Below are 15,909 nucleotides of genomic sequence, written 5' to 3' on the forward strand. Positions count from 1 at the left end.
TTGCAACATTTAAGAGGCATTTGGATGGGTATATGAATAGGAAGGGTTTGGAGGGATATGGACCGGGTGCTGGCAGGTGGGACTAGATTGTGTTGGGATATCTGGTCGGCATGGACAGGTTGGACCGAAGAGTCTGTTTCCATGCTGTACATCTCTATGACTCTATGCCAGTGCTATGCTCTATGCTTGTGGAAGGTCAAGTTGTGGGCCTGGCTTGGAGGAGTTGATGGGGGAGGGTAAGCGGGCAGATATTATTGGGGGGATGTGAAGAAATGGTTCTTGGTCTGGGGAAGCATAAAGGGCTCCTGGGAGCAACTGGATTGTGGTTACTGAGTAATAGATTGGGCTTGTAGAAAGTACGCCCACTCCTCTTGGACCACAAGCTGTGCTGTAAAGGCCCTGCCCTTATTCAACCCGACCAAAACACTGTTAACTTGCCAGTGTTTACAGCACTGAATCAGGCCATTTGGTCCATAAATTCATGCTGGTGTTTATGCTTCACATGACACTTCTTATGTTCTTTTTCATTTAGCCCCATTTTTTTCATCTAACCGCATCCTTCTTTTCATTTCACTGTCATGTTTTTCCTTCCTCTGCTGTTCACCTTAACCACTTCCTGTCATCGTGAGTTCCACATTCTAAGTGTTGCAGAGTTTAGGCATTTTTCCACTGATTACCTTACATTTGAGGCCCCTGGCTCTGATGTTATACACGTGGGTGGAAGTATCTTTTCTCTGACTACCTTACCAAATTTTTTTTTATAATCAGTCACCCTTCAGTCTTCTGTATCTAGAGAAAAGAGCCCCAGTCCGTTCACTCTTTGTTAATAGATATAGCATCTCAATTCTGATATCATTCTAATAATTCTTAGGTACTTTTAGATCCATTTCTATAATATAGAGATCAGAATGCTTCCCTGGGCTCCAGTTGTAGTCCAACCAAAGTTCTGTACAGTTCTAATGTAACCTTTATTACTTTTCAATTTATCCTTATGTAAATGAACCCCAGTGGATTTTCAAGCTTATTTCATATATTTATTAACCTGCACAGCTACTTCTTTTGATCACTGTAAATGTATTCCAGATCTCTCTGTTCCAACATCCCAGTTTGCAATTAATTTCCAGGGAATATGTGGTCTCCTTATTACGTTTTCGCTATTGCCATTCATTTAGCAATTATACATCTGTTCTGTGTATTTATTACTTCAGAGTCTATGATTTACATCAATAGTACAAGAAAGTAAAGGCGCAGAAAAAAATTCAATTAATATAAGTAAACTGTCAGGAATGATTACAAGAATGAAAGCCCATTAATGCTGCTTCAGAAGTAACTTCAAATCTTTTGGTGTGAGCATGGATAAGTGTCTCAGTAGTGCAAAAATCTTAATTTAGGAAACAGGTTACTTTGTCTAATTAGTGTTCTAGTACATTTTTAATGATAGTTTTCTTTCATTTATGATGTCTTTTTATTTCAGCTTCATTGAAGATACTCATCCAGCCTGTTTCCCAGGCTGTACTGGCTGGCCAGGCAGTGAGACTCTTTTGCCAAGCTGCAGGGCATCCGAATGTTGAATATCAGTGGTTTCGAAAGGATGTAGAGGTAATGGACAGAATAGTCTTCCCAGTAGTTGCATCATTCAATTTAATTCAACTTCATTTTTTTTTCAAAATAGCTGAATGCAAGAGGAGGATATAACAATGACTAAAAGTGACATCATGACATTTGACCAAGTGTTGCATTGGTATAGCTGTGGTGAAATTGTAGTCAATGGGAATCAGAGGAAAACTGGTTAGAACCATCCTAGCATACCTGGTTGTTAGTTGCAAATCATCTCAGTCCTTGGCCATCTATGTAGGAGTTCCCCAGGATATTAGTCATAGCCCAACCATCTTCAGTCCTTCATCAATGATCCTCGCTCCATCAAAAGGTCAGAAGTAGGGGATAATGTTTGCTGAAGATTGAATACCATTTGCAACTTTTCAGATATTGATGAGGTCCCTGTCCATACGCAGCAAGACCTGGACAACATTCAGGCTTGGATTGATAAGTGGCAAATAACAATGGTGCTAAACAAGTGCCAGGTAACAATATCTGTAACTTGAGGGAATCTAACCATCTTCCCTTAACATCTAATGGCTTTACCATCACTGAATGCCCCACAACCAATATCCTAGAAGTTACCATTGACCAGGAATTGAAGTAGACTAGCCGTATAAATTGATGGTTACAAAGCAAGTCAGAGGTTGAGAATTCCGAGGCAAGTAAGCCTGAGTCCCAAAGTCTGTCCTCCATTATCTACTAGGCACAAGTCAAAGTGTGATAGGATCTTCTGCACTTGCCTGGATAACGGCAGCTATCACAAAACTCTAAGCTTGACCCCATACATTTCAAAGTTTTTACTTGACTGTCTTGCCATCCGTCAATTGTAAACATTCATTCTCTACTTCACAAAGGTACAGTAGCCAAGCCACCTACACCAGCCTGCCTTGAAACTATATTGCTGTTCTTTTACTGTTGCTGCATCCAAATCCTGGAATTGCCTTCCTATTCGCACTGTCTAACAGTCTGCACTGGATGAATTGCAATGGTTCGTGATGGCTGCTCACACCACCTTCTCATAGGCAATTAGAGATAGGAAGTATTTTCAGGGTGGCAAACAGCAACTAGTGGTGTGCCACAGGAATCAGTACTCAATTATTTACAATATATATTCATAACTTGGATGGCCGAAGTATCACCGAGTTTGCAGGTGACAGGAAATAGAGATGGGAAGACAAGTGGTAAGGATGATACAAAGAGTATAGTGAGGGATAAAGACCAGTTAACTGTGTAGATGGAATATAATGTGGGAAAATAGGAGGTCATGCACTTTGCTAGGAAGAATTGAAGAACTGAATATTATTTAACTGGTGAATAAATGTAGAAAGCTGCTGTACAGAGGAACTTTGGAGGCCTCTTGTTTGAATCATTAAAAGCTAGTATCCAAGTTCAAGGGCTAATAGGGAAGGCAAATGGCCTTTAGTTCAAAGGGAATGGAAAATAAAAATCAGAAGAACTTGCTAAAATTGTATAAGGCCTGGTCAGAACACAGCTGGACAACTGTGAAGAGTTTTGGTCCTTTTATCTAAGGGAAAAGAAAATACTGGCTTTGGTGGCAATCCAGTTGACTAGGTTTATCCCAGCTTTGAAGGCATTTTCCTTTGAGAAAAGACTGAGTGGGTTAAGTCTGTACTCACTGGGTTCTGGGAGAATGGGAGGTGATCTAATTGAAATATGTTAGATTCTTAAGGGACACAATAGCATTAATGTGGACAGTTTGTTTCCCCTTGTGGGAGAATCTAGGACAAGAAGGAGTAATCTCAGAGAAAGGAGTCACCCATTTAAGACCGAGATAAGGTGGAATTTCTCATGAGTGTTGTGAATCTGTGGAATACTTTACCACAGAGATATTTAGAGGCTGGGTCATTAAGTATATTCATGTCTGAGATAGAATTAGAAATCTGTCTAACGGAGTTGAGTGTTATGGGAAAATGGCCCGAAAGTGGATTTTTTAATTCTTAGTTCAGTCATGATTTCATTGAATGGACACAATCGGCCAGTTCTGCTCCACTGTCTATGGTTTTATGGTCTTCAGACCCTTCTTTGCACTGCCTCCATGACTCATTGCAATGTAAAGAAACCTCAATACGCACATGACATGCTATATTCTCATCTATCCCACTGTTTAGCAAGAAGAATATGTAACACTAAATAAAATCCAAAACATGCAAACATCTTAACTATCATATAATGAGAAGTGAGTGAATGGATGGTGATGGACGTGATGCAATCAATTGAATATCTGTAAAAGTTGATAGATATTTTTGGAATTGGATGAATTTTTTTCTGTTCTTTGACACAGATTCCAAATGGCAATACCCCAGAGCTTGTGATTAATCCAGTTTCTGTAAATGATACCGGGTGGTACATCTGCAGAGTGAACAGTGGCTGCTTTTTTGAATTTAGTCTCTGGGTGCAACTTGAAGTTTATAATTTCAGTGCTGTCTGTGGTAAGTTATAATGTCTGTTGTAAATATATTCTGTAACATGATCATCAGTCTTTGTTCTATGCTCCAAATATGATAATTGACAGGATTGAAAGTTTCCCTGCTGACTCAAATTAAGTGCAGTGGCAGTGTAGAAACAAGACATACTGGACAGGAAAGCCTCAGCTTTGTAAGATTACCTAAGCTAGGGCAACAACTTGCTGTGAGATGGGGAAAAAGCAATCAAAACAGGTTTTCGGTCTTCATTGTGATCTCTTCCTTTAATATGTCAGAATCACAGAATGCCTACAGAGTGGAACCAGGCCATTTGGCCCAACAAGTCCACACCAACTCTCCAAAGAGTACCCCACCCAGACCCATTCCCCTACCCCATTACTTTATATTCCTCCGGCTAATGCACTTAACCTACACATCCCTGAATACTATGGGCAATTTTTTTAGCATGGCCAATTCACCTAACCTACACATTTTTGGACTGTAGGAAGAAACCAGAGCACCTGGAGGAAACCCATACATTTGTTCATATATTATGACAGAGATGGAAGAAGTCTGTCATTTCAGAGAAAAATGAGGTCTACCATTTCTTGAGATCAGAGTCAAGAGTGTGGTGCTGAGAAGGCACAGCAGCTCAGCATGATTACCTATGAAGGGCTCATGCCCGAAACATTGATGCTCCTGCTCCTCAGATGCTGCCTGGCTGCTGTGCTTTTCCAGCACCACACTCTCAACAATTATTACTCCATAGGGTCAGAATTAAAATAAAAATATTTTTGTACAGATTCCAGCATTGTCTACTTGCTCTGTAGTAGACTTAGGTTGAAAAGATCCATCACTGGATTATTATTGATTTATTACAAAACAAAACTCATTCAATTAAGATGCAAAATTCGTTAACACACAGCTTGTATATGAATATATAAATGTTTACCCCTCTATATAATACAAAACATGTAACTATATATACACAAACAACCCTTAAATGAAAGGAAAGTCAAACAGATTTCTCTGTCCAAACATTCACTTCCAAAACATTCTAACTAATAGTGGTTACTTTTGAAGGCCAAAAGAATAGAATAGATAAAGATAAGGTTGCAAATTCTGTTGATCTGATGATATTGCTTGTGTGGTCAAGTCACAAATCACACACAGTTGCCTGTGGAATCTTGGCAAACTCAGCTTGCACAGAGTCAAATAATGAGAAGTTCCTTCAATCACTCTTAGAGAAGAACGATCATGTTTCACCCTGATCTCACAGCCAAAGGTATTTCAGAAAAGGAGAGCTGATCCGGGAAGTTGCTTATTCTTTAGTTGACTTCTGTCCAAAAAGTTCTGAATCCAAATATTCTCCAAGCCCAAAGCACTGTTCAAATGCCCCTAGCAAGGGTCACCAGCAATATAATCAATTATCACAAGTTGCTTGATATCCAAGAAGACTTGCTTTATTCCTTTTATTGAAGGTTTTTACTGATTGAAGGCTTACCAACGACTTATTTTGAAGCTATCCAGATCTGCATGGAATTTTGAAATAGATTTCATTTTCCATAATCCTTTCAAACTCAAAAAGGTATTAAAAAGAATCAACTTCACAACACATGGGATGTGAGTGTATTTGGAAAATGCAGTATTTGTTGCCTGTCCTTAATTACACTTGAAAGCAGTTAAAAGTCAAATGGATTATTGTGGACTTGTAGGCCACACCAGACAAAGATTGTAAATTTCTTTTCCTAAAGAACAGTCATGAACCAATGAATGTTTTACCCCAATCTTTGATTGTTTAATGATCACCATTACTGTGACTTCTTTTATATTCCAGATTTTAATGAATTCATTATTTGAACCCAGAAGATTAAGCTGGGAATGTGGATTACTAGCTTAGTGATGTAACTGCAATTCCAATTCTCTCTTGCTTTAATGTCCTTGCTGAAAACTGCAAGTTCATGACCATTGAATAAATAACAGACCAGATTTGGCTGTGCTGTGCCGTGCCAGAGAGATGTACCATGATGACAAATGCAGAATGACCACAATGCTGAGGCTTATGTAATAGGGTTTGTGCTGCATCACTGATTTCACAACCGGCAGCTTTTATAGAACTTGGCCACACTTGGGATATTGTGTACAGTTCTGTTAACCACACTATCAGGAGGAGGTGGATGCTTTGGAGATGGTACAGAAAAGGTTTTCCAGAATATTGTCTGCTGTGGGTGTGGGGGTGGGGGTGGGTGTTTAGCTATGAAGAAAGGTTGGACAGACTGGGTTTGTTTTTGCTGGAATTCAGGAGGTTGAGGGGCAACCTGGTAGAAGTTTATAAGATTGTGAATGGCATGGGTAGGCTGGAAAGTATGTGACTTTTTCCAGGGTGGAGGGATCAGTTACGAGGGGACACAGGTTCAAAGTGTGAGAGGGGAAGTTTTAAAGAGATATGCAAAGGATGGTAAGTACCTGGAATGCACTGCTGGAGGTGGTGGTGGAAGACACAATAACAGCAATCGTCAAAAAATGTGGTGCAGGAAAAGTGCAACAGGTCAGGCAGCATCCCAGGAATTGGAGAGTCAACATTTCGGGCATAAGCCCTTCATCAGGAAGGTGGACGTGGAGAAGGGAGCTGAGAGATAAATGGGAGGGTGGTGGAGGGAAGGTAGCTGGAAAAATGAAAGGTCTTGTGGAGGGAGGAGGAGAACGTCCTCAAGGTGGGCATCCTTGGAAGAGGCTTCACAGTAAGGTTATAGCGACTGAGAGAAAGTGAGGACTGCAGATGCTGGAAATAACAATCGAAAATTGTGGTGCTGGAAAAGCCTCCTCCACCTTCTCCCTCCATAAGGCTTATCGTCTTCCCGGTTACCTTCCCCAACCCCACCCCCATCCCCACCCTCCTATTTATCTCTCAGCCCAGCTTCCCATCTTCCCACATTCCTGAAGTGCTTATGCCTGAAACTTCGACTCTCCTGCTCCTCAGATGCTGCCTGATCTGCTGTGCTTTTCCAGTGCAAAACCTTTCGACACTGATCTCCAGCATCTGCAGTCCTCACTTTCTCACATCAACAGCATTTAAGAAGCAACTGGACGAATGCATGAATAGGAAGGGAATAGAGGAATATGGATCCTGTAAGTGAAGAGTTTTAATATGGAAGGACAAAATGAGTCAGTGCAGGCTTGAAAGGCCAACGGGCCTGTTCTTGTGCTGCATTGTTCTTTGTTTATTATCCTTTGCACATCTCTTTTAAACGTCCCCTCTTGTACCTTGAACCTGTGTCCCTGAGTAATTCATCCCTCCACTCTGGGGAAGAAAACCTCATACTTTCCACTCTATCCATGCCATTCACAATCTTATAAACTTCTATAGGGTTGCCCCTCAACCTCCAGCATTCCAGTGTAATTACCATAATGAGGTGACTGTCAATTCTGTTTGGTTGACTGCATTAAGTGCTTATTGAAGTCTATGAAGTGGGAGTTTAAATGCATATAGCTGTTTTCTTAAGAAATTACATAGTTAAAGGAAGTTAAATGTGATGTATTTGTCAAAAGGCAGTCAAGAACTCTGTTCAGATCTTCTTTAATACTCACAACTTCCCTTACTTTTGGTGTATTGGTACCTGTTTAGTGGTCAGAAAATGGTGGCTGTGTGGGCTGATTTCTAGGCTTCAGTGTCATTTAGGCTAAATAACAAGCGATTGTTAATATGAAGCCCGTCCTGACAAGTGCCAAAGTTTACAGGAGAAGAAAAGAGAATGGAGGATGCAAAAAGAACTGACTGCAGGAAACATTTATTGAAGCAATAAATATTCAGAACTGTCCACTCCATTCCAAAGTAATTCCATTGAAATACAGTGAGACAGGTCTGATAAAATATGAACAGCTTATAACTTACTCCTGTACAATGGGTTTCAAGATGCCTTCAACATAGCCGGAGAGATTCTCACAGGGTCCCATTGCCTGATACGATGGGACATCCTGGTGTGTTGGCTTTGTTTATCTTTGGAAGGCAGTAGAAGTTGCCCACGCGAGAAGTACGTGGGATGAGGGCGCGTCGGGAACTCTGAAAGACTGGATCCAAAGTCCTGATCAATGTGTTTAGTTCACGGGTGTGCTGTTTGGTTGGATCGGCCGGAGGTTGCCTGTAGAGTTCCTGGTTGTTCAGTTGTCCTGATGAAGGGCTTTTGCCTGAAATGTTGATTTTCCTGCACCTTGGATGCTGCCTGACCTGCTACAATTTTCCATCGCCACTCTAATCTCCAGCATCTGCAGTACCCACTTCTGCCTAGTCAAAAAAATTGTACTGAACAAGAAAAAAAAAGGTATTTGGGAGTGGGCAGAAGTGCGGAATAATCAGATCTTATTGAATGGCAAATCAGGCTTAAGGAACGGGTTGGCCTTTCTCTGCTTGTAATTTATATGGAACTCCCTGACATCGACAAGCTTGCAATTCCAGCCAGGGTTGCTTCTCAACTAACCTAGAACTCTCACCCTCCAATTCCTGGAGCCCTATGACCATCCATCCAATGCTGTTGAGTTCCATTTAGTGAATCTAATGCATATCAGAGATTGAAATTTTATATCTCTTGATGGATGTGGTCCAGTACCACTACTCGCGATATATTCTACCAGAAGATCCAACATTTTAGTGACTTCATCAGCAAGATAGTCTCCTTTTGCCAAAAAATAGCTTTACATCTGAAACTACGTTTAAAAAGAATCTTTTTCTGCTCTCTAAACATCTCTAAGCTGGTTAACTTTATGCTTTTAATTTTTCACTCATAGGATAAGGACATTGCTGGTTGAGTCAGCATTTATTGACCATCCGTACTTGTCATAGAGTCATAGAGATGTATAGCACAGAAACAGACCCTTTGGTCTAACTCATCCATGCTGACCATATACCCGAGAAAAATCTAATCCATTTGCCAGTATTTGGCCCATATGCCTCTAAACCCTTGCTCTTTATATACCCATCCAGATACATTTTTAAATGTTGGAATTGTACCAGCTTCTACTACTTCCTTTGGCATTTCATTCTACACACTCACCGCCCTCTGCATGAAAAAGTTGCCTCTTTAGGTCCCTTTTTAAATCTTTCCTCTTTCACCTTAAACCTATGCCCTTTAGTTTTTTGACCTTCCTACCCTGGGGAAATGGCTTTGACTGTTCACCCTATGTAAATGTAAGTAATCTAATCTATTCATGTCCCTCATGATTTTATAAACCTCGGTAAGGTCATCCCTTAGTCTCCAATGCTCCAGGAAAAATAGCCCCAGCCTATACAACTCTCCCTATAGCTCGAACCCTCCAACTCTTGCAACATCTTTGTAAATCTTTTCTGAACCCGTTCATGTTTCACAGCATCCTTACTGTAACAGGGAGACCAGAATTCACGTAGTGTTCCGAAAGTGGCCTAACCAACGTCCTTCCTGTACAGCTGCAGCATGACCTCCCAACTTCTTTACTCCATGCACTGACCAATAAAGGCAAGCATACTAAATGCCCTTGAGAAGGTGGTGATGTGCTGACATTTTGTATTACTGAAGGCCATTTCATGTAGATAAAACCATCATACTTTTCGGGAGGGAGTTCCCAGATTTTGACCCAGTGCTACTGAAAGGATGGCAATATATTTCCAAGTCAAACTGGTGAGTGGCTTGGAGGAGAACTTGCAGGTGGTGGCATTCCCAAGTTTCTGCTTCTATTGTCCTTCTAAATGATAGTGGTTGTTGGTTAACAAAGTGTCGTTTAAGGAGCCTTAGTTCTCACTGTCTAATTTCTTACATCAACAACAAGGTTTCTGTATTATGTGCGTCTATTTATAGAGCCAAAGATCCCATGTATTTTGTTAATTGCTTTACTGTTTTGACACATTCAAAGACATGAGTAGTGGGCCTTCTAGTTGAAGGTATCCAATTAGGAACCCACCACCAGAATTGCTGTCCAATTAGGGATGGCAGGCAAGTTGATGAGTCAGGATCTTAAGTCAGCTCTGTGGTTTTAAAGGGCTCTCTTACAATGGCTGCACAGAGATTAGATCATCACACTTAGAGGAGCTACTTCTGAGGAAACCGAAAGAAGATGCAAAGTTGACAGAAGTCTCCTCCAAGAGCTGCTTGAGGTATTGTGGTTACCGTTATTAATATCACCCTCCTTTAAATGCTGCTATCATCACAAACTCTGACAAAAGGATGCCACATACCCCCCCCCCCATACCCACCACCAAGACCTGCAAGTCTTGTTGACTAGTGGCAAATAACTTGCCTTCTCTAAGCTGCTGTGTTCCAGACAAGTGATCTGTCCACTTTTGCCAAGTAGCTACCATTGCCTTTCCACCAGTGCCTTGCAGAATGCTTTGGGGAAGGTGGAAGAAAGCAGGAAGGTGTTGGAATATGTTTTGTATGATTCGAAAGAAAATCTTTCCACTGTGCACTATCCTGACCAGGGAAAGTTCTTCCCAGAAATTCTGGCTGGAGTCAAAATAGTTGGTTTCATTGTGATTATAAGCCTAACTGTTTTGTGTGCTCTGTGCCTCAATTTATAAAGCCTACAATCCCACATTAATTGTTTTCCTAACCTGTCTTGTCACATTTCAAAGAATTGGGCATAAACACTCCAGCCCTCACTCTCCATGCTGAAAACAATAAATGCACGCATTGTAAATTTGGACCATTTGTGTGTATTATCTCTGTTTAGCCTTTGTACCACACTATGTCACCTCACACTTTTCTATGTTACTGTTATGTGTCACCCATTCGTTACCTTGTTTATATCCTCTTGAAGAAATTTTCTATCTTCCTCACTGTTTACTCCACTTCCAAATTTCATGTCCCCTGCAAATTTCAAAATTGTACCCTATACACACTGGTCTAAGCATGTTTGTGGACATTGACAACATATACACATCTTGTTAATCACAACTTCACAATTTTAGGTAGATTTTCTAAAACAAACTTTTAATGTTCTCTACGAGGGCGCAAAGCTTCAACTAGTTGACCACAAAGGGAATCACAAATAGAAGCTTCAATATCTCTCAAAGTATTAATTGCTGGTTATTTTATATTATACTAATGTGCATACATTAATTATGCAGATTATTAGGGTGGATTTTAAGGTCATGCCATTTTCTAAAGTCACAAAATGCATTTTACACTTAGCAGAAAGGAAAGGTTCTGTGCTTCTTATGGTAAAAAGCTACAGAAAAGTTGTTGAAAAGTAGTAGTAATTCAAATTATACTTCCTCTTTTCTATTAGATGCAGAAAATGGTATTATGGCTATGACTAATACAGTTATGCAAAGGAGAAATTGTTGTTTAAATGCGAGCTATGTCAGGTGACGGAAACTAAGATGAAGATTTTTGGGAACATTGCCAGCTGCGTATACTTTCCTGTAAAATACGTCTTGATTAGGAAGCTTCTCCACTGTGATAATGGATAAATTCTTTAAATTTTTACCATTAGAATCAAATACTTTGAATCTATAGCAATAACAAGAAGTGCTGTTTCTTCTGGTGGCATTCAGGTACCAAAGGAAGTGAAGTTAAAAATTAGGATGTTAGAAGGAGCAGTTTGAGGGGCCATGTGGCCTACTGCTGTGTGCTTTTTTTATGTGTTCTTAAAGGAAGCAGAGGAAAAATGAACATCTTTATTCTGTCGTGGGTTGTGGGGGACGTGGAGTGGGGGGGAGAGATGCTGCTGCCAAGGGCAACACTTATTGCCCATCCCTAACATTTGCCCTTGAACAAAGTGGCTTTCAGGACCATTCCAGAAGACCGTTAAGAATCAGTCACAGTGATGATCTAAAGAGGGGCAAGAACAGCAAGGTGAGAAGAAACCATAAAATGCAGGGACAGACATATATTGTGTTAATCATTTTGTTATTCATTCATGGGATATGGCCATCACTGGCTAGGCCAGCACTTATTTCCCACCCCTAATTGTCCAAAGGGAAGTTGACATTGTGGGTCTGAGGTCAGATTTAGACCAGAACAGATAAAATCCTTCCCTAAAGACATCAGTAGATTTTTCCTAACAATTGTTTCATGGTTCACAATTCTAGATTTTTTTGTTGAACTCAAATTTCAGCATTTACCATGGTGAGATTTGAACTTGAGTTCTGAGAACTGGGAATTTCTGGGTGTTTGGATGAATAGTAAAACAATAATGCCACTAAGCTGTTGCCTCCCTTATGAATTGATTGAATTTATTACATGTGTGCCGAGGCACAGTGAAAGCTTTGTCTTGCGAACAATATAGCAGATGGGAGGCTGGCCTTTGTGATTGTCTGGGCTAAGTTCACCACTCTCTATAACCGTCTCCAATCTTGAATGGTACAGTTGCCATATCAGGTAGTGATACATCCAGACAGAATGCTCTCGATGGCTCACCTATGAATGTTGTCAAGGGTATTTGCCGTCATGCCAAATTTCCTCAGCTGCCTGAGGAAGAAGAGGCATTGTTGGATCTTTGCAACCAGTGCATCCACATGAAGAGTCCAAGAAAACTTGTTGTGGATGACCACTCCCAAGAGCTTGATACTCTCACTCATTCCACCTCTGTGCTGTTAATGTGTGGGGGAGCATGAGTAACATCCTGCCAAAAGTCAATAATGAGTTCCTTGGTTTTACTGGCATTGAGAGCTAGATTGTTCTCAGTGCACCATTTTTCCAGGTCTTCCACCTCCCATCTGTAGTCTGTTTTGTCGCCATCTGAGATTTGACTGATCATGTTGGTGTTTTGTAAATGGCATTAGTCTGGTATTTGGCGATGCAGCCATGGGTATACAGTGAGTAATGGGCGCTGAGTATGCACCCCTGGGGGGGCTTCAGTGTTGAGTGTTAGTGAGGATAAAATATTGTCCCCAATCTTTACTGATTGTGGCCTGTGGGTCAGGAAACTGAGGATCCAGTTGCAGAGAGTGGGGCTTAGTCTGAGATCAGTAAGTTTAGTAATCAGTCTCGAGGGGATAATAGTGTTGAAGGCTGAACTGTAGGCAATGAGTTTCAGCCCAAGGAGTCTGCTTCACCATTCAACATGATTACGGCTGATAATTCTCATCTGCTTTCCTACCTTTTCCCCATGCCCTTAATTCCCTTACTGATTAAAACTCAATTTATCTTAGCCTTGAATATAATTACTGACCCTGCCTTGACAGCCCCCTATGGTAAAGAATTCCATGGATTCACTAGCCTCTGATGGAAGCAATTCCTCCTCATCTCTGTCTTAAATGGACGATCCCTTACACTGGCATGATGCTCTCTGATCCTCGCAGCATCTACTCTGCCAAGTCCCCCCTAAGAATCTTTCAAGAAGGCAAGATAAAAATAAATCCTTCAATAAAGTTTCAATAAGTTCATCTTTCATTCTTCTAAACTCCAATGAGTACCGACCCAACCACTCAACCTGGTCTGATAAAATCTAACCATGCCCGGGAGTAATCTAGTGAAACTGCTTTGCACTGCCTCCGATACTAGTATTCTTTCCTGAGACAAAGGGACCAAAACTGTTCACCGTACTCCAGCTGTGACTTTACTGGTACATTGCATAGTTTTAGCAAGACCTTTGTAGTTTTATTCTCTATTCCCTTTAAAACAAAGGCCAAAATTCCATATCCTTTGGAATGGACCTGTTGAATTTATATGCAAGAGTTTTAGATCCCCAGATCCTTCTGTTGCATGTTGCTGCAGTCTTTCACTATTTAAATAATAATCAGCTCTTCCATACTTTTTGCCAAAGATTTTCTTTTCCTTTTATTTTCCTATAAAGGGGACTGGGAAAGAAGGGAACAAATCAGTAGGGTGACCATTCAGCAAGGGGAAAGTGAGGACTGCAGATGCTGGAGATCAGAGTCAAAGGTGTAGAGCTAAGAAAGCACAGCAGGGCAGGCAGCATCTAAGGAGCAGGACAATCAACGTTTCAGGCAACAACCCTTCATCTAGAAGGGCTGATGAAGAGCTCTTGCCCAAAACTTCAATTCACCTGGTCTTCGGATGCTGCCTGACCTGCTGACCAATCAGGAAGATGAGTTTATAAAAATTAAACAAAAATTGCTGGAAATCTTCAGGATTAGGAAGTATTTGTGGAGTTGCATTTCACCTGCTCATGGAGAGACTCCCCACAACCTGCTACCTCTGTATTAACTCTCTTACAAAAGCTTCCTCACAACCTACAACTTTTCCCATATGTTTTGCCAGCTACCTAGTTCCTTTCACTGCTGCTTAGAGATTAGTTTGTTGTATTTGATCATAGATTGTGGGTGTGATAACCCCCGCAAGGTCCATGGGGAAATCACTTGTAGAGTTTGTTGGGTATGAGTTCCCTGGGTAACCAGCCTACCCAGCTGGAACTCATTACCTAAGCCCTTAATAAAGCAGACACCTCTGTGGTTATGTTCGTGCCTGGGTGTCATTGGTGAAGGAATGTGTGGTATCATCAATGCTCTCGATGCCTTTAGAAGAAGGTGGGCACCATAGGGGATACAGTGCTTTATTTCCTTTTCTGAGTCCATTTTTATTTAGCCCCTTCCCTTGTGCCCTACCCACTCTTACCTTTGATGGTTTGCATTGCCCTTAATGTGCTTTTGTGTGTAAATATTGAATTGGCTACTCAGGTGATTACTGTTCGTAGTTAAAAGGAAAAAAATACAAAAGACAAGACATGGTGATTTTGGTGGTGGGAAGGTCACTCAGTTCTGCGTTATAGCACTTCAAATTATAGGAATGGACACAAAAGAAAAGCAGAGTTCGTCCATGGTTGTGTTCATGCCCAGATGTCATTGGAGGAGTATGCGTGTCTATTAATGCTCTCAATGCTTTTACGGAGAGGTGGGCACCGTGGAGGATACAGTGCTTTATTTCCCGCACTCCATTTTTATATAGCCCCTTCCTGCCGTCCTTACCCGTACCTCACCTTAATGGTTTGCATTGCCCTTCATGGGCTTTGCATGTGAATTTCTAATTGACTGCATGGATGATTTGCTGGTGATGGTTAATAGTTTGAAACAAAAAAAAACACAATGACTTGGAGGTGGAAAAGCTGTTCGGTTGTGTGTAAGAGCACTTCCGGATATGAGAAAAAAAACTAGCGGAGTCATGATTAATTAGCTCAGATGATTAGAGCATGGTGCTTATAATGCCATGGTCATGGGTCTGGTCCTCATACTGGCTAATGTTGCTGGCCTCCAGCTGAGACTTTGATTCTTAGGGCTCCTGTAGTGCAGTAGTAGTGTTCCTATCTCTGAGCCAGGAGGCCTGGGTCCAAGTCCTGCATTCTCCGGAGGTGTGTGAGAACATCTCTGAGCAGGTTGATTTAATTTTTAAAAGACAGAGCCAGGGAGCTACAGGACCTGGAGTACTTTATTTCCCCCCTTCAATTCCATTTTGATTTAGCCCCTTTCTGCTCTCCCTACCTCCTATCATCTTTTAGTGGTTTGCTTTACCCTTACTGGGCATTATGTATACATATCCAGGGGGATTTACTGCCAACCATTAATAATAAAAAAAATGTCATAGTGATTTGGTGTTAGGAAGAACCATTCAGCTGTGTGCAAGAGTACTTCTGGAAATAGGAAGAAGAAATGGGAAGCAGAGCCAAGAGTGGGTCTGCAGAAGTGTAGGGACACCCACAAAGGGGTTAGGGAGGGAGTTCCAGAATTTTGTCCCAGTGACTGTGAAAGAATGGTGATATATTTCCAAGTGAATGGTACTAGAACTGCATTCATCAAGGCAAGTGGGAGTATTCTGTCACACTCCTATCTTGACTTGTAAATAAGTGATAGGCAATGGGAAAACAGGAAACAAGTCACTCCCCAAAGCACTCCCAATCTCTGACCTGCTCTTGTTGCTACAGTTCAGTTTCTGGTCAATGGTAACCCCCAGGGTGTGATAAT

General features: G+C 41.2%; 1 protein-coding gene across 5 annotated transcripts in view; it reads left to right on the top strand.

Annotated features, from left to right (window-relative positions):
• The window catches only part of malt1 (MALT paracaspase 1), a 136,264-nt gene that overhangs the window by 60,203 nt on the left and 60,152 nt on the right, over positions 1–15,909 (top strand). For all 5 annotated transcript variants that reach the window (XM_043679132.1, XM_043678783.1, XM_043679045.1 and 2 more), the window contains 2 exons: positions 1,475–1,599; positions 3,902–4,049. In XM_043679132.1, coding sequence (XP_043535067.1) covers positions 1,475–1,599; positions 3,902–4,049 — 273 coding nt within the window. The remainder of the gene's footprint in view (positions 1–1,474; positions 1,600–3,901; positions 4,050–15,909) is intronic.

Source organism: Chiloscyllium plagiosum, chromosome 1, assembly GCF_004010195.1.
Source record: "Chiloscyllium plagiosum isolate BGI_BamShark_2017 chromosome 1, ASM401019v2, whole genome shotgun sequence".
NCBI lineage: Eukaryota > Metazoa > Chordata > Chondrichthyes > Orectolobiformes > Hemiscylliidae > Chiloscyllium > Chiloscyllium plagiosum.